The sequence below is a fragment of the Fringilla coelebs genome (genome assembly GCF_963513975.1).
Source record: "Fringilla coelebs genome assembly, chromosome: 18".
NCBI lineage: Eukaryota > Metazoa > Chordata > Aves > Passeriformes > Fringillidae > Fringilla > Fringilla coelebs.
This window is the reverse complement of record NC_140044.1, coordinates 15,134,715-15,154,516: the sequence shown is the minus strand read 5'-3', so window position 1 is coordinate 15,154,516 and position 19,802 is coordinate 15,134,715. Positions and strand designations below refer to the sequence as shown.

The 19,802-nt window shown below is 45.1% G+C and overlaps 1 protein-coding gene across 4 annotated transcripts in view; it reads right to left on the bottom strand.

Moving 5' to 3' along the window:
- NDRG3 (NDRG family member 3) overlaps positions 1-19,802 on the bottom strand; it is a 67,705-nt gene that overhangs the window by 17,737 nt on the left and 30,166 nt on the right. For all 4 annotated transcript variants that reach the window (XM_084217935.1, XM_084217936.1, XM_084217937.1 and 1 more), the window contains exons 2-3: positions 17,733-17,837; positions 10,852-10,887 (exon numbers count right to left, since the gene is read on the bottom strand). In XM_084217935.1, coding sequence (XP_084074061.1) covers positions 10,852-10,887; positions 17,733-17,789 — 93 coding nt within the window. In that variant the 5' untranslated portion in view covers positions 17,790-17,837. The remainder of the gene's footprint in view (positions 1-10,851; positions 10,888-17,732; positions 17,838-19,802) is intronic.

Here is a 19,802-nt window from a genome sequence, read left to right as displayed (position 1 = left end):
AAGCTGGGGAGCAACTGATCCCATTTCCATACTCCCCAGAAGTGATACCCTAACAGCTCGTGACCCTCACGTGCTCCTTTCTGGGCTGATGTGCTTGTGACTATGCAGCCAACACTGCTACAGCAGCTGACCCTGACCATACTGCTGGTCCTCCAAAACTGCTCCAGGGAGCGCCATCCTTGCTGAGCCGAGGGACTGGCAGGATGCCAAATGCATGGAGGTACATGCTGTGGATGCACTAAGCAGCACAATGGAGTTGCTTGGTTCTCTGTTCCTGATGAACAAGGATTGATTTGCTTTGCTGAAAGCCACAAGCCCTGTGCTGACATTGTCACTCATCCCCTGTAATGTTAAGGTCTCACGCCTCTGGGTTATCATCTGCCCTGAGCCCATGCTTTCATTTTCCACTCTAGGAAGATTTGACTCCATGTGCAGCGCACTTTGTTTACCCAAAGGCAGATAAGTTTTGTCACTGCACCTTCCATCATTTTTCCATACCTCTAAAGAGTAAGTACATTTAAGCAGCACAGTTCCCAGTACAGACCTCTAGAGTGCTCCTCAAGTGATCTCGACTGTGAAGACAAATGCTGCGTTTTTTTAGTATGTATTTCATCCATCAGTGGAATTCTCTTCTGACTGCATGACCTCCTAAGTCCCTTAAGAGATATGTCTTAAGACTCTTTTTGGTCCTGTCACTTGGAAATCCAAGTAGGCTGCATTGACTGAATTATCTTTATTTATATCACTACTGATTCATATGAAGAATTCCAACAGCTCTGCAGAGCAGGACTTCTTCCATTTAAAATTTACATTATCCTTTCCCATTATTTATCAGCGTCATTGATCCACTGTACTCTGCTAATTTTATCAGTCTGTCTGGTATAGTTGGTCAGTGAATTTCCAGAATTCCTCTGAATTCTGATTTGTCTTATAAAATGTCTGACAGATGAACTATTGGGCACATGGCAGGTTCAAGAGAGGAGCATAACCTCTCACTTAACGCTTCAACTATTTAATCTTTAAACTTATTTAAAACTCCTGGGCTGATACTTCCAGTTCTGGCAACCTGCTACAAATACATAAATATTATTTTTGGAGAGCCTCTGCAGCAGGCACTGTGGGGTAAGGCAGAGTCTGCGCTGACTCCCCACAAAGAGCATTCCAGCACAGTGCTCTCTGTGAGTTGCTCTGTGCCAAGCCCGCATGCAGAAAAATTATGTTTTGTTTTTCTGCTATGACTAGCTGTAAGCATCCCTTCCAGGTTCTATTTTGACAGATCTGAAACAGGAAAGTTGGGGTTTTCTGCTTTGCAAATCATCTCTCAAAAACCCCTCTGTTCATATATTTAATCTGTTAGAGTTTATAACCTCTTCCATTTTCTCTAGCTTTTTAAAAAATGCTTTGTTTAACCTCCCTTCCTTCTGTTAGACATGCTGGCTTTCTGGCACCATTCCTTGCCTCTGCTGCAATGGACGGTGGGCATTTGCTCTCTGCTCAGTGTGTGTTCAACAATCTTCTATATTTCTGTGCAGGCTTTGTTCTGAACTTGGAGTGCAAAACTAGTAAAGTTTTCTATGGTTTGCTGGTTAGTTTTTTCCTTTTCCCCAAGGATGTTGATCTGGAATACATTATGGTTCCCATCGCAGAGCAGCTCTTGGAAGGCACATTTCTCTGCCCTCAGAATCACGTCAGTGATGGCTTCTCATGCTCTGGAGCTCCTTAACCTGCTGCTCCACAGAAGTTTGTGGCTAAAATGAAGTGTTGTTACCACGTAACAGATGCAACTTTGACTGGCTGACTTCATGACGAAGCGCCACTGGCTTGATCAAAGAGCCCAGCACTTCAGAAGTGTGGGTGAACCACAGTGGCTCAGATACTGGAAGGAGATAAAATGCAACCCAAGAGAAGCTTTAAAATATCTGAGATCAAACTCAAACAAGAACTGCTGGAAGGCATTCCTTGCTGGGCATTTGCAGGTCAGACAAGGCCGGGCATTATTCCATTTGCCCTTAACATTTCTGAATGCTTCTCAAACTAAAGAGCAAAACCCAACTGTGACTGCCAAAGTCTAAATCTACTGTGGGAATGATTACAGAAAGAAGTAAAAACATGGTAAAAAGGTTCAAATTGTAGGAACCATTTCTGACTGCCACCCTCTGCCTTTGGCCAGAGAGGGAAACAATGACAGTGCCACTGACAGGTTCTACCTGTTAAAGAATCCATTCAGTGCCAGTAGCTCCAGGTACAGCTGCAGTGGAACTGCAGGTTGAGCTCTGGAGGGGCAGAAGCCTAAGCTCGCAGCAAGAGGCCATGAACTCAAGAACCTCTGCAGAAAAGGGGCCAAGGACCTGAGGCCCAGAGAGGGGACCCAGACTCAGAGACACTGCAGCAGCTGAGGACCCTCAGACTTTTCCTGTGCTGTGAAGGGATAAAAGCCCAGGGGATCCTTTGTTTGGGGTCCCTCTTTGATTATCTTAGGGATTTAGACATCTGTGACTCTGCTATGGAAAACCTGGAGTAGAAGCAGTAAGAAACCTGCTGTGACTGAGTGTTGGATGTGAGCTGCCAGGAGCTTGGTCCCAGTTCAGGTGGTGTGAGTAACTGCCAGAGTAGCTCTGGGAGGGTTGGACAGGGAAGGTTCCTTAACACCACCAAAAAATTCCCATATTGAGAAAAAACCTTCTGAGTGAAAGAGTGAGGCATCCAACAGCAGCTCCAGAGGTGCTCAATGCCTTGAACTCCAGAAACTCACAGGTAGCACAGGTAGCAGTCCAAATTCCAGCTATGCACCCACAAACCCAGGTCAAAGTGTGATCCAGTACTTAAGTTTTAAAGGTTATTAAAGGTTGAAGAAATCATTTGTTTCACAGTGGGAATGATTAATGACTAGAATTCATGTTACCAGTGCTTTTCATGACTAATTTATTAAGCTTCCTTTTTGGCATTACCAGATGAATTTTACTCCCAATATGAAGCTGTCAAAGTTCAAAATTAGTTCCTTAAAAAATTGGGATTTTATTTTATTTGGAGACTGGCAATAAAGAACACATTGTGAAATCCATTCAAAAATTTTTTCTAACATGAAAACCTGGGAGAACACAGAGCAGAAAGGCATCTGTTGCTTGCACTCTGCTCAAGCTTGCTGAATGTCTGTAGTAGCACAGGGCTAGAAACATCCCCAAAAATCTTTCAACTTAAGGACATTCAGTTCCGGGTTCATCCAAGGAAAAGAGAACTCCCTCTGCTGCTTTGCTATAAGGTGGAAGAGATGCAGATTACTCAGGGCAGGCTTTCCCCTTTTCACCAACTCTGTGGCCACAGCTATTTACTTTATGTCATGTTTGCCAGTCCTGGCAAAGGTGAAAAACAACCACATCATGCTCTTGGGGCAGCCTATCCCAGCTACTGACTACAGAGAGATGAAAGCAGAGATTCCATTGTCTTGCTCTTGGCAAGAGCTGCCCTCAAATTTCTACACATTACTAAAACAATACCATAAATCATGACTGTAAGATAAGAAAAAAATATTGTAAGACTGTAAACTCTTCCCATTATGGGGTAACTCTTCCCCTTATAATACTTAAGGCAGCTGGCAACTGAGTGCTTCCCAGCTCCTTCTCAGCGCAAAATTATTTTGGAAATGGTAGAGTTGAAGGAGATGGCTGCATGGGAAGCAAATCAAAATCAGATTTAAAACAACATCTTGAAGTAAATTATTCACTTCCATACAGAGCAGAAATTTATTAACAGAAAACACAATATGATCTATACAGGCAAGCAATAGTTTCTGGTACTCTGTGTAACTGGATTAAGTGTTAAAGAAGAGAAATTCTGTGTGAGAATTGAGAGCAGCAGAAGAATGAGATATTCAATCTGCTTACACAAACTCAAAAGCATCAGGAGACAGAGCTGCAAGCACCAATTCCAAAGGCAGGCAACGGTGAAGGATGGACCCAGTGCCTCTCTGTGACCCTTGCTAATGCTTAGTGTCAGCCAGCAAGAACTGGCAAGTCACTTCTGAACACAGATCCTGCCAGAGAACAGACACTGGCTTCACAGGCTAAGGAACTCAATCAAGTGAGCTACAACACGAGCACGGCTGGCAGGTTGGGTTTGTCCTCCCAAAGCAGAAACCAGGAACGCCTACAACCATGCAATGCAGAGACCAGTAAGCAATTCACAACAACATGTCTGAGATGTAGAAAGATGTGCTTCTCCATCTCCTGCCCTGACCATGTGTTACAAGAAGCAGTTAAAACCACAATTTTCTTGCACTCCAGTCAAGTATCCAGTGTCATGAGCAAGGCACCCAGCACAGACTGAGGAATAGATGGTGCTTCTTACTCCTGCTCTGAGAATAGATCCCCCCTTCCCCACCTAAGGCAGGAAACTGGACCTGCCTAGATCTGTAATAATTCAGGGTGAATTAAACCACGGCAGCTGAGCTCTGCCCTGTGCAGGGCTGGCAGGGGGGCACTCTGCACTCTTGTTTTGAGACAGCAGAGTGTGAGTCTGCAGCCTTCCCCATGGGCAGCAAACAGAACAGAGAACCTCTGGCTCTCTCCCATCCCCTGGCCGGTGGACTAAAAGTGCCACCACCTGCAGACCCACAGCCTTTGTAAACCTGAAGCCTGCACAATGGAGATCTGAATGTGCTAATACACAGGTGAGCCTGAAACAGCTTGTGTGACTGCTAGACCCCAGACCACCTTAACTCCTCAAGGAACCTGGAAAGTAAGCCAAGGGCCATGTTTCTAGCCAAGGACAGACCTCCTACTAACACCATGTCCCAGTCTGCATTTCAGTACCTTGCTCAAGACAGTGAACATCTTAAAATCTCTTGAAGAAGAGAATGCAGGGCTGTGTTCTGTGTCTCCAAACTTTCCACATCCCTGGGAACTAGAACTGCATTGAATTAAACCTGGCAGTACAGTTACTTATTAATTGCTGTGAAATACCATTAATGGATGTTGCATAATGGATGAAAACGGCTTAACCTAAAGCATGCTTGTTTGCTTTGCTCTAAAAACTCACTCCCAATGTGAAATGCCCCTGGGCTGTGTCTAGCCGGACAGCGAGGCCGTTGCGGATCAGCGCGCCTCGGGCGAGCAGTCTCGGGCCGGGCAGCTCAGCCTTACGGGGTGTCCGAGCCCTAAGCACCCAGCAGCCTTGGCTACTTTAGCAAGCTCAGTGATTATCAGCTCTTAATGATTTTCAGCTCTTTTATAGTTTCAGCTCTTTGCTTGCTAAGGTGCTCGGCCGGCCGGCAGTGGCTTCTACGAAAGCAGACGGAGAGAGAGGAGAAGGCAGCCCCGGAGATTCCACGATGGTTTATTTGCAGGGTTCACAAAGGGCTCTGACGGCAGCTCTTCTACCAGAATGGGCCAGGGTGGCTTCTTATGCAGGGCTGGGGGGCTCAGGAACTGACCAACTGTAAGGGTTAGGGAGAATGGCCTGTGGGGTCACAGAGAGATAAGCTCGGCTGGGAGGACCTGAGTGAGGACTTCAGGCATAGCCACTTGGACTCAGCATTCCCTTATCTCTAAGCCTCCATCCTCCATGGGGCTCTAGCCATCTCAGTGTCTGCTACATCACAAGAACATAAAAAGTACAGGAACTTCAAGTATTACAAATGCATAATCACCCCTTCATCACACTGTTGTCACAGAATACAGAAAGCAAAACTAATGTTTATGTAAACCTCAAGGAAGGACTGTGCACATACATTTAGAAATAAGAGTCATGTTTCAGTCCAAGTCCAGCTAGTTAAAACTTTCCAGAACTCAACACAGCAGTTTTACCAAAAAAGTGAGCTTTTAGATAGAAAACCAGATGGGAGGAATCACAGGAAAAGCTTCCCAAGAAACATAAATTATGCAAAAAAAGGAGGCCAAAATAAAATTCTATTTTAGTAATTGTTATCTTTACGGTGTTTTTTGCTGTGATGTCAGAAGTCAAAACCAGTACTTTAGTGGTGATGCTAGTTTTAATAAGATTAGGAGCAGCTTTAATCTAGCAGATATTAAATAGACTTGCTTTCTAATTAATTTCACTCTAGAACTTTAATCAAAAGAACTCGTACAAATCAGAGGAACAATGGTCCCCAATATCCCAGACAAAATGTTTCAATAGGGGTGAGAACAGCTCCCATTATTTACACAAAGAAAGCAAACCCTTCTTCAAAAGTGCTAGCATTCTATTTTATTTCAGCACAGTAAACAGAAGACGTCTTAAAACATCTTGTATTCAATGCCACTGGGTAGCATTCACATGCTGTCTTAAATGAAAAATGAACACAGTTTCAAAAAATGAGGGCAGTTTAAACGCAACCTCTCCAAACCAGGAAATGCACACACATGACACAATATGTCAATAACCTCCCAGCAGCACATGCCTTTTCACAGCAGAGCAAGTAAAAATAAAGCAAAGAGACTAGGCAAGGATAAGCATACTTTTAAAAATGCACATTCAGAAAGCTTCAAACTACTTTTAAGCTTACATACTTGCAAAAGAACTTCTCCAAAACCGAATCAGTACAAACATGGGCTTATTGAAAAGTGACACTTTCAGTGAAAGTAAGTAGCAAAAAATTCCTTATCAAGGTCAGAGAGTAACTCTGCAAACACTGTGCCGTGTTTTACTCTGGGCACAAGCAACTGAGTAACTCCACATTTTCCATTAATGCCAGCAAGACAGCACATTTTTATACCAGACAATTTCTTTCCCCCGAGGGTTTATGCATGCCTTGTCCTTTTTGTTTCAGATGAACCCTGCATGCCCTGGACTTACTTATTCACACCTCCTCCTCGAGAGCTCAGCCAAATCTCAGACCACCTCCACACTCCAAGCCCCCTTCTGCATGGTGAGTGCTGAAAAGCCAAGCACTTCTCTGCCTTCCTGTTGGTGGGAAGCAGCAGAGGCAGCTCAAATGATCAAATCAACTCAACAGATCAAATGCCAGCTTATTTCAGACTGAAACATAACACAGGTTTAGTTGGATAGTTTTACAAATATATCAGCCTATTCCTTCATTTCTATTTAAAGCAAATATTCTGGAAAAGAAGAGAGAGATGTAGGCTGAGACAGAACATCTACTTCTGAAAGCAGCAGAGGGTCTGCAGATAACAATAAAAGCACAGGCACAGCTCTATTAACAGTGCAGATTAATGAACAGATCACCATACCATCTGTCCATCAGCATTCCAGACCATTTATTTGACCATCTGCCCATGGACATTGGGAAAAGCCAAGCCTAGACCTCATTAGGGTTCATACTGCTGTCAAGTAAAATGTCTCAGATTAAGGTCTCAGATTTAGGTTAATACTTTTTAGTTCTGAGAATAACCTAAATTCATAGTGATAAAGACTGCTTAAGCCCCCATGCCCGCTCTCCACTTCATCTCCTCGGCAGTTACCAGATTATGTGGGGCTGTTTAACTGACACCCAAGCAATCTGTTATGCATCAGGGTTAGCTTCTCTTGCTTGCATATGAACAGTTTAAGAAAACTAGGAAGCTGTATCTGGAAGTCAACTGTACCAGAAAAGCCAAAAGCTTCCTCACACACGTTCATCCCAGAGTAACAAACTTCAGAAACAGGAAGAAGCAGAAACTTGTGCTGTTGACTTTGCTCAGATCTGATCCCGGAAAGTTACTCAAAAATAAAACCAAACATACAGGGAAATGAATAGAAATTCACAATGGCATCATCCCTTTTCATCAAAGGAAAGCACTTACAAACCTTAAATATACATGTTCCATTGAAAAGTAACACATGTCAAATATACAGAGAACAGTGTGGGGAACCTGTGTGCCTGGCCCTACACACCTCCTAGAGTCAGTGACAGTGCCAGTGACATGTTTCTGAGATGGGATTAAACTAAACAATTCTTGCATTCATAAGCATGGCCCAGCTGCAGAGAATATTTTGAAATTCCAGATTTCAGACAGAGTGAGGTCTAAAAGCATCACACAACTAACACTGAGGGTGGCTGTATCCAAGGAGAAGCTAGGGCAGGGACACCAGTGAGTGCTGGAAGGAGCTGGAACCCTGAGGTTAGTTCAGTTGGTTAGAGCATGGTGCTGATAACACCAGAGATGGTGGGTTCAATATGGGCCATTCACTTAAGAGTTGGACTCAATGATTCTTGTGGGTCCCTTCCAACTCAGCATACTCTGTGAAATTCTAGCATAGACTTACAGCAAATGACCTCATGGCCAAGGGCACAGAATAATACAGACAAATAAAACAGGACACGTTCCAACAGGGAACACGTTGGACCTGCACTGCCAACAGAGTTATCAACAGTGCTGACAGAGGCTCACCCTTCCCTCACCACCCCCTTCCCTCATTGCACTGCCTGCAGCCCTGCAAGCACAGCTCAGGATCTGGTCAGCTCCAGTCAAAGGTACAGCTTTAACTTCATTTAAAACAGCTTTTTTTCAGCTATTAGAAAAATAAAAAGGTCTGAAACACAGATCTCACATCACTGATGTCTCATATTGCAAACACTACACTGTATAAGATAATAAAATCTATCTCAAATTCTTTAAGTTTTGCCTTAACACCCAGAAGGGCCCTTGCAGATGTTGCTGCTATTGGAAGCTGATTGAGAACTTCACTGCACTGTAACTGGAAACCATCTTCCAGTTATCAGCTTTCATCAGTCTGTGGCCAGTTTGTGTCTATTCTTGTCAAACTGAGATCCTCCCCAAGGCTCTTCCTCCCTGTGAAACTCAGGACAAATTAAAACACTGCCAGCATAAGTGGGTAGGGCACAAGAGGATGTTGCTTCCTCTGAAAGCCCTGGTAACCTTCTTCACTTCAAATTCCCCTGACACTGGTAAAGTCACACAAGTTTCACAGAGGCCTGGATGTGGCAGCCAGATGTGCTTTGCTAAATTAAAAAGCAGCAGTAATTTTTCACAGGACAGACTCCACGTGTAAGCACAGTTCCTGGTACTAGCAACTGAGACAGAAAACCCAAGGATCCAACACAGCATCTGTCCTCTCTGGCAGATTTCAGAGACTTAAATCAGCCCTTGCAGTACTCTCCAGCGATGATGTGGGGGAATGTCAAGGCAGGTGTGCCCTGACACTACATCTTGCAGGAGAGATGCTGGAGTAAGGTGAGGCTGGGACAATATTTACAGTCATGAGAGACACCGAGTTAACACCTTCCAAAAAAGAAAAAAAAAAAAAGAAAAAGGTATTCTACACAAATTTTATGGGTTCCCAGGCAGGAACGTCTTGCCTCCTGCCCAAATGTTGCCACGGCCACCAGCTCACTGGGGATCTACAGTAAAGCACAGAAGCAACAAGCCTGTCCTTCCTGGCCTAGCACTCCCCAGAGTACCACTCCCTGACTGCAGACCACACAGCTTTTCCCAAAGCTCAGCCCTGGAGAGGACAACCAAGCTCTGGGACATGCTGAGAGTGCAGGTTGGTGACTGCAGTGCCAGGTTTCTATGGGGTTTGCCCAGCTTCAGATCTGGGGCTCTGTTTAAAGAAAAGTGCAAAGAGGCTTTGCTTGTTGAGGGAAAATGTAGAGCCAAAAGGCAGCAGCTACACACAGCTCTGTGCCAGGGCCTCTTTCACACCTTCCCACTCTGCTCTGGCTCCCTCGAGCCATGCTGCTCACAGCCAGGCAAGGCCTGGGCACACCCAGAGCTTTAGTGGGTCAGTAGAGAACTGGCAGCAGAGGCCAATACACAATATATTCATATTCTTCCCAATCCTGGCACATAGACCACAGTAGGAAGTGCCTCTGCTGTTTACACTTAAAGGCATTGCACCTATTTTTACCCATTACCCATCTGACATGGGAGCAAACTTTACCTCTAATGGTAAGAGAAGATATAGATAGATAGATGGAGACACGACAGGAAAGTGTTTTAAACCAATTATCTAACTTTATTTCAAAGGAAAAACCATTGCTTAACACTATTGCTGCTTTCCAGAGAAGGAAAAAATACGGACTGCCTTCACAGGACTGGATTTACTACGTTCCTGCTGTACATAGGCTTGCAAATGTTTTTCTGGAACCGCCTACATCAACAGACTTCTAGTAAATGTATCATGATGTTGCCAGCCCCCAGTGTGCTACAGCAGTGCTGTATGACCTGCCCTGTGCTGAGCAGAGGACTACAGACACAGCAGCCTCCAACTGCTAGAGAGAAACAACAGCCACTAGATGCATACCCACGTGCTCAGTGAGAAGGCAGCAGGATAATCTGGTACGGGAAATGAGCCTGCGCTTCACAAAATGCCCCACAGAATCTCAGTGCTCTGTTCTGCCTATCACAGAGCATGTCTTCTGTCTTGGATGCTGGTGGAGCAATCACTTCTATGAAAGGATTATTCCTATGGCAACCAGAGCCATTGGGCTCACCTCTGTACCATCATTAAACTCCTGGTAAACAACCACGGCTGTGTCAAAACAGGCCCAGCAGAGCAGTGTGCTGTACCTGGCGCAGCTCTCTTACTTCCATCTCCTCTCAAGACAAGTAGGTAGAGCATGCAAGCTCCTCCTTTCCCAGCCAGTGAAGAAGAAGGGACATGAAAGAACGGCAGTTCTTCGGCACGCTGCATTTTTCCAAGAAACTGTTATTCAGGAGACCAGCCATCCTGCAAGGTGTTGTGCAGCCTTGGCAGAGCAGTCAGCACCTCAGAACCCAGAACCTTCATGCTGCTTGGCATGTAAGGGTGAAGGGCAATTTCTGTCACTGGATATATTCCCATTCTTATTGAACAAACCTTAACAGGAGCTAAAATTAAAATCATCTCTCTCAACATTACTGCTGAGCTATGGGGAGTTACCAACTGATCCTTGTCTCCTACACACGATCTTACCTGACAGTCGAAGTCCTGGAAGTTGCGAGCTGCATTCTGTTAATGAAAAACAGGGAAAAAAAATAAAAAAGGAGATCAGCACAATACTCCAGAACACCCCCAATAACAGCATGAAAGCTTCCCATAGAGAACTCTGTTATAGCACAGTTAAGACTGGCTGCAGTCAGGTAAGCAGTGAAATGCAAGATCTGCCCATTCCTATACAATAAGGTCATAGGGCTGTACGGAGGCTACCAGCCAAGGGAAGTGAGTACCTGTGTGCATAGCTGAGAGGAGGGACAAGCAGGGACAGATGCACATAGGAAGGACACTGGCCACAGCTGGGCTGCATATGGGACTGGTTTTGTCTACTCCTGGCATCCATTAACAATTTGGATGCAAAACTCCTAAAGGACTACTCCTGGGATCTCACATACTGCGTGCAGGAAAACAAGCCATGCAGTCAGCTGTGCAGCCACTGCTGCAGGTATGGGATTGTTCCACAACAGACACAGGGACCTGCAAGCTCCTGAAACCCGAGTCCATGGGAACTGCACACAGTAGCTCACCACTGACTCCTCCCAGAGGGTGACCCCTTGCATGCGGGTGAACATGGTCAGTACAAGCACCCACTTGGCCTCCTGCAGGTTGGAAGATCTGCAGGAACCTGTCCATGTGCCCACATGCTTTGTGAAACACTGTCTCTCAGTACACAGTAGGTTACATCACTGACAGCTGTCAGCAGAAGGCTGAGCAAACCACTTTGAGATGGCATCCCAGCTCAGGGATGTGTCTTAGGCATAGCACCCATTGTGATTTGATACTGGCCAAATGCCAGGCACCCATGAAAGCCATTCATTCACTCTCTCTTGTTCTCATCTGGGCAGAGGAGAGGGGAAAAAAATTACCAAAGGGCTTATGAGTCTCAACTCATGAGGACTGGGAGAAAACACTCTAAAGGCAAAGCAGGTTCAAATTTAAAGGTGTCAAGTAAATTTATTATTAACAGAGACAAAGGAGGATAATGAGATGTAAAAGAAGTCTTTAAAACATCTTGTTTTTCCCCCAACCCCTTCCTCCTTCCCACCGACAGTGCAAGGAGACAGAGCATGGGGGTTTTGGTCAGTTCACCACTCATTTGCTCAGGAAGAGGAGTCTTTTCTGTGCTATGCCATGGGGCCTCTCCCACAGGAGACAGTTTTCCATGAACTTCTCCAGCGTGGCTCTAATCTTATGAGCAGCAGTCTGCCCAAAATTGCTGTGGCATGGGTCACTCCTACAGGCAAACCATCTTCCCAATACTGCTGCGGTGTGGATCACTTGTCCACAGGGCGCAGTCCTCTAAGGATGGGCTGCTCTAGTTTGGAAGCAAAGGCTCTGTCTCTGGAGGCAGGGGCTCCCTCTCCATTTGAGTCTCCCACTGGATCACAGCTTTCTCTGGCATCCACCTGCTCTGGCATGAGCACTTCTCCCATGGGCTGCACATGGATCTCTGCATCCCCCATGAACTTCGTGCCTCACAGGGGGACAGTTTGTTTCACCATAGTCTGCATCATGGCTTGCAGAGGAATCTTGGCTTTGACACTTGGAACACCTCTTCCTCCTCTTTTTCCACTGACCTTGGTGTTGCCCTGTTTTTCTCCCTCACATGTGCTCACCCCTCCTCTTCTCTGACAAGAAGTCAGACTGCTGCTCATAGGTACTTTTGATAACAAGTTCTGCTAATCCAAAGATTCCTACAGGATCCCGCAGCTCCGAGAGGTCGATCTTGTCTGGGTTCTGTGCCAGAGAGTCTCTCACCATATTTCTGCTGCTGGCCACGTGGCCCCACCACCACCAAGCGGGCAGTGACGGCCACCAGGGCCCTGGCACTATTTAACACCTCTCTTCCTGCAGCGCACCGGGAAGGAGAAGCTGCTGCCACTGCCCCTGCCCTTCCCACAGCATTGCTGGCTGGCTGTAGCCAGGCAGTGGAGGCTTGCCACGTGCTGCGCCAGGATGGCAGCAGCCTCACCCCCCTGAAGAAAACTGCGCGCATGCTGTTTCCATTTTTCTTTTTAACTATGTCATCACAGAGGCATTGCCAACCTCTCTAATTGGGCCAACAGCATGTCCATCTTCAGGGCCATCAGAGATTGGCTCTGTTGGACATGGTGGAAGCTTCTAGCAGCTTCTCACAGAAACTACTCCTGTGGCCCTTCCTCGCTACCAAAAACCAGGCTGTGTCAAATAAACACAGCACCTTAGTACTAAATAGGAGAAAACTAGGATCACATATGGACAGCAGAAACACTCCAAACATTTCTTCTGGCTGAGCACCCTCATTCCTCCCCATGTGTAAACACATGGCTGTGTTTCCCTTGCTGCAGAGCCTTGCCATGTTAATAAGAACAAGGGTTGCTACCTATATTCTGCACTTTGAGACATCTGAAATATCTGCAAATCTGTTCTAAGAATCCATTCCTGTCTTTCCTCCTGTGTGTTAAGTATGGAACTGTGGCCATGTTTTGAGCAGGACATAGCAAAAACCACTAAATCCTGAGTATTGGGAAAAGGAAATAAAAAGCAGTCTCCTCTTATTTCAGTTTGAGACCCTGAAATTAATTGAGATTCCTGATACCATCACCAGCTCATGACGCAGGTCAGTTAAGTCACCCATTTCTTCCTGGAGAAATGAGAAACGTCTGTATATGGCACTGGATTTGGCTGGTGCATGTTAAGTAAAAAAGAAGGTGATCTGAATTTGTACTTAGAAAAGTCTGAGATTCCCCAAGTGAGTGTGGAGGAAATGACACAAAGCAAGGAATAAGGCTCTGAATTGGGCTGCTTGTTGTCAAGGCATCCCATGAGGCAAAAGAAGCTGACATGCCCTGACTCTCACATACCTGATTTTAACACACTGAAAATCTGACTTTAAACCATTTATTCATTGTCTTAATTTGAGAAACTTTAAGACAAGTTTTTCAGGCCCTGAACATGCCATGGCTGTACCTCAAAGCACAGAGCTGGCTTGGCTGACTCAACCCAGCCTAAGGGCTGCCCATTTAATTTCCTGAATCTGGCTCTGACATTTCAATAACTTTTCACTGAGGCTGAATTAACACGAGTCAAAGGTGCCAGAATAACAAAACATCACTGGGATAGTTTTTCTGGTCAGGCAATACTCTTTTTCTCTCTCTTTCAACTAAATGGGAACATTTGAAGTTCCTCTGCTTCCCCAGTAAAAAGTCACTGCATTTTAGTGAGCCTGAATGAGGTGAACAAACATAATGTATTTTACTTTCCTGCACTTGATATGAGTTACACACTAACTAAGTTGAAGTTACACACAAATAAAATAGTGTTTATATTCTTCAAAAGTGAAGTTTGTAACTTTTTGCTGACTTGAGGCAGAAAAAAGCCAGGACTCAGTGGTCCACAGTGCCATTACCTATAGTTCAGACAAGTGAACAAGATACAACACTCCTTCTCTGTGCACAGTAGCCTTTGTGTCTGAGGAGTTCAGGAGCACTCACTCATTAGCACCTTAAGAGTGTTACTGTACTATTTCTGGCCATTAATCCATGCCGGCTCAAACTCCTATATCTAAAGTATGTTGTCAATAAAAACCTTAGTGAACTGCCAGCTCAATAGATTTTGGACTCTGATATGTTGCACAGAACAGCAGGTTATTCCACCACACCCTCATGCTCCATAACTATGTCTAAAAAGTACACATGTATTATCTGAAGCTTGAAAGCCCTAATGAGGGCCGGACCTTGGAGGTGGCTGCTCCCTGAGGCACTCATTTTGGTAAAAGTGTGAAAAGGAGAACCACAGCATACTTCTCTTCCCATGCAGTACTGAGGATGATTCTAGAGCTACTCTTCATATTTCTCCCTACTGAGATACTAAATATTTTCTGTACCTTCAACACTAAGTCAAGCAAAGAAGTCATCATTTTCTGTGTGCCCTTCTGCACCCTGGTTAACACCACCTGGTGTTCTGTTTGGGTGAGAACTCTGCATTTGAACCACAATGGACACCACAGTAAGAACTGGATGGGGCTGACCAGGCAATACTTGAGAGAAAGACTGGAAACTTATAAAGGGAAAACCACTTTGATTTACCATGCCTCAATGCCTCTGACTTAGGTCAGCTGACTGAAGCAAGGGCAGTCTATCCAGCTCAAACACAGAAAATCCCAGGAGAATCATGAGCAAGATCTGGGCCACTGCCTTTAGGAAGTTTGTATTCTGTAAATGTTTATTTCTTGTTTTGAAATTATAAACTGCCCTTAAAGCCTGTATTCCATATTTTTATTTGCTGATCTACACTGATTTTGTACTTTTAAGACTCGCCCTTTGTCCTGGTTTGATAAGGAAGTGAGTTTTTTGGGAGTCTGTGGTCAAACCAATCAGTGCTGAGATCTAAATATTGGCACCTGGTGTGGCCACTGAGGACATGGATACGCCCCTGAGAACACAGGGGTTTAAAAGCAGAGAACTCCCAGGGGGAAACTCTCTTAGTTCTGGTGGGTGAAAGAGCTCAGACCTGCCCTGCCAGGCTGTGAGCTGGGCTTGGAAGCCACGAGGCCTGAGTGAGGTAGGCTGGGGCCTTGGACAGAGGAGGGAGGAGAAGGCCCCTGCAGGATGGAGGGGTGGAGGAACCCTGAGAGACATCGGGCAGCCCTCCCCAGAGGAGAGAGAGAGAGAGAGAGAGAGCGCGCGAGAGCGCGTGAGTCCGAGCGAAGGGGGCGGCGAGAAGGTGCCCAGCAGCCTTGGGAGAGTTCTGGGCAGACAGAGCCCAAGATTTTTCACCCTTTTTTTGGATGACAGAAACCTTACAAATACTGATCCTCCTGGATCTGAATGAGAAGAGAGACAGAGATGAAACAACAGGAAATGGGCAAGTGTGATGAAAGTTCATGCAAGTGAAAGATGTCAGAAGAGTTGAGAAGAATCCTAGGTGGGAGGAGATGATAGAGTAGCCTTTAGCTGGACTTTTCTTGTATAGCCATGGACAGAACCATTTTTTTCCTGTGACACAGAGACTGCATTTAGGGGGGAGGCAATGGCTTGGAGCCAAGAAAGTGCAGGGATGTGATGTGAAGGAGTGCATGAACAGAGATGACAGGTGAGGAGAGAGGTGGTGCCCTCGATCTTCAGTGAAGAAGAAGATCTCTGTTCTTGAGACCCCTCGGCTCCAGGGGGTGAATTTGGGGGGGACAGGTGTCCCTGAAGTGAGAGACTGTTGCTTTTTTGGAACTGGGGAAAGCACCCTTAAAAGGAAAACCCTAGAAGCAGCTCTGGTCCATGAGCAGTGGTGAGAGCACTGGGCATGGAAGGAAGATGTCACGATGGCAAAACAATCTCTGGGCGGTGCCACATGTGACAGGAAAACACACGAGGTTTCAACTGTGTTTCCTGGAGAAGCCCATGGTACAAGAGGGACTCCTCTCTCCTTGATGAACTGAGAATTGATTATCTGAAGGGTGGTGATGAACTGAGAGTTGATTGTCTGAGGGGTGGTAACTTGATTGATAATCCAAGGTTTTGTCTCACTGTGCTGTGTTGGGAGATTTGGTGGGGGGAGGAGAAATGTTTTTGGAAGGTTTTCATTCTGAGTTCTGTGTGTGTGTTTCTTTTACATATTGAAAGTTAATAAAGTTTTTTTCCCTGTATTCCTAAGATGGAGCCTGCTTTGCTCTATTTCTGGTCACATCTCACAGCAGACACAAGGGAGAATATATTTTCATGGGGGCACTGGCATTGCGCCAGCATCAAAGCATGACACCTTTCCAGGAAACATTTTTTTTTTAAAAATGGAGGAAGCCCAGTAGTGAGCACTAATCTGTCAGATCAGGCAGCTGGCAGATTTCAGCTGAGTTTTTATATTTCACAGGTACTAAAAACAGATATGCTAGAACACTAAAGAAATGAGAAAAAACTAATCAGTACAGATTAAAACATAGCAGAATTCCAGAGATGTCACCCATTTTGTGGGGGACAATGCAGTCTTCTGCAAGTACACAGTGAGTGGACAAAGCACCAGAGACAGTCCTTTGGCAGCACAAGCCAGGTCCTGATCATCAGCCATCAAACAGCAAAGCCTTAGGAACTCATTCCCACACCATTAGACTTGGCTGTGAGCTATGGAAAGTGACCAAAGCACATTGCTCATGATCAGAGTTTGCAGATGCAAGATGCTAGATGTTGCCTGTAATGAACTTAGACACTCTCGACAACAGTTTGTGGCAGAATCCACTGAGCCCAGATGGCTCTTCCCCAGCCCACAGAAGACAGAGTGAAAGACTTAAACAGCTACTGCAATACAATGATTTTCCAAAGTCTCAGTATTGCATAAATCTGGGCTGTTCTAACTGGGGTCTGCAGACATTAAAAGGAAATTACTCTCCATTACTAAATCCAGGGAGACAGGGCTATTTTAGGGGTCAAAACACTAAAGGATCATTTAAGACAGAGTATTTTCAACAAAAAAAAAGTAAAAAACCCAAACCAAACAAGAAAACAAAACAACAACAACCCAAACCAACCAAACAAAAATCAGGATACAATACAGCACTTCTCTAACAAGGACAAACTTATTAGAGGTTCTACAGCTACACCAGGTCAGGAATGGGATCACCTTTCCAACTGCTGTCCAGCCTTTGCAAATCCTCAGTACAGACACGATGTACTGTTTGGCCAGGACTCCAAAATTACCTGAACTGTTGTGGTCTGTCCTTCCCGGAGACTTTGGAAGAGTGGGTGGTGGTAAATTACCAGAGTGGGAAAGAATTTACTGGGCTTCAGTACTTAAGGTACTTCAATCTGTGGACAGATTCTGGGACCTAGGGCTCCTTGCCAGACACAAGGTTATCCTGAGGACACCTGTGAGGACAAAGCAGCAGCCAGCATTACCTTGTCATTCAGGAGTGGCTTGATCTCTGTCAGCTGAACATCCTGCAATTCATCCATTGTGCTGGAAGTAGAGCCAATTAATCCTCAAAGCAGCAAACAGGGATTCTGAAACAAAGGCATATTGTTAGAAACAGCATTACAAGATATGCTAATCAAAGAACGCTGAGAGATTTTTCATTAGACTTGTCTGTACTTCAAATTAAGCCTACAAGAAACTAGTTCTTGATGCAACACAAAGCACCTGTACATGCAGAAGGCAAACCCTGTGCTGCTCTGTGTCAGTCTAGTTACTCATTGCCCTGCCCACTGAAAGCTGCCCCTGAAAGCTCAGGCCTTTCAAGTGAGAAACTGCATCTACTTCCATGCATTGCTGGTATTTCAGCCATAGCTTTTCTGGAAATGAACTGGAAATTACCTGATCAGCAGAGTGAAAAATTGTTTAATATATGGTAATACTGACTTCCCCTGCCATGCCCTACACACCCAAACCCCAGCATCCTGCCACCAAAGGCAAGGCTGTGCTGTATTCCTGAGACATACAGCCAAAACCACATCCACACACAGGAGACAGAGGTGTGGAGATCCATGCTCCTTGCTGGCAGGACATAAGAGAGTCCAGAACTCAGGGCAGCCCTTGCTGTACAAGGTGAGATATAAAAACCACCCTAGATAGTGCTGGTCCAGTGAAACATGTGCAGACAACACTGCTAGCTTGGCAGCCCAAACCATCACTCTATCAGATGGTGCAGAGTCAGCAAAGGAAAAAAAAAATGTAAGCAACAGTATAAGAAGCTGCCATACGGCTGTGGGAAATTGCTGCTGCCACGGAGCCAGGAGAAATCTTCAAGTATAAATACAGCAATGAAGATGGAGGAATAATATGGCTGAGTTTACAAGGCATTTAATTTTTACTCTAGACATTCTAGCTGTGTTTCTAGACAGAAGACTTTTTAGTACAAGCATCTGCAAGCAACATGAAAAGGGCTCTGGCAAGAGATGATCACACCTGATGGTGCAGACTACCTGGTTGTTCAGGAAAATTGTACCTGCTACTGCAAATGAAATAAACAAAGTCATCAACTTCATTTGATGAACAGAAGTAAGCATGTGGTCGACTTCCTGGGCATCAGCTGAGTGTGCCAGGAAAATACTTTTGAATACTGTCACAAACCAAATTCTTTGTCTAAGAGATTACAGGCTACTAACCACAGAAGAAAAAGAGTGGAAAAAGAGCACTTGTGTTTGCCACCCACCTTAATTCAACACGATTTGGGGAGGAGGGGTCCCCCTCACCCCAAATGATGGGCAAAGCTGCACCCTTTGTGCCAGGACTAACACTGGGTGGGGGGAATGAAGCCAGTCTGTCACAAAACAAATAAAAACAAAATGCCTTTCCTTCTGAAAATCAGCCATAGGAACACCTGTCTCTTTTAGCTCCTTTGCTTTGGGAAACTCATTTATTTTTCTTTTTCGAACTTCTTTTGCTGTAAAACATACCAGTTGTGAGAGTTTCAAGAAATCAGTTAATCTACAGGCAACAACCCCCTAACTCCACAATGAATTTTTATTCAGAAGAGGAGTAAGAGCCATTATGTAGTGCACTGTAAGCCCTAGAGGAAAGCTCTTCACTGTCCTACTGCTGAGATAATATGGAATAAAAAAAAAAAAAATCTACTAAGGAATTACAACTTCCATATATACTGGGACTAATCAAGAGCTCAACATCTACCAGGTTCTCTCCAGAACAGCATCACACGAGGTTACAGACACAAAAGGAATTTCAAACAAGCATCACAAGCAGATAAGGTGCAGACAGGTGACACAGTACTAGAATGACCACCTTCACCTCATTAGTGGGAGAGCATATCCCTTCTCTTATGCTCCTTTGAAAAGACACCTACTGGTGGCAGGCAAGAAGGTCATACTTATTCTTGGGGTCACCCAAGAGATAAAGAAGTCATCCACTCTACCCAAAGGAATGAAAAAACTGTGCACACACCAGCCACTTTTTCCTGTGTGTTTTATATGCACGGGAGTTTTCCTGAACCTTGGGTTCACACTTTGCATTTT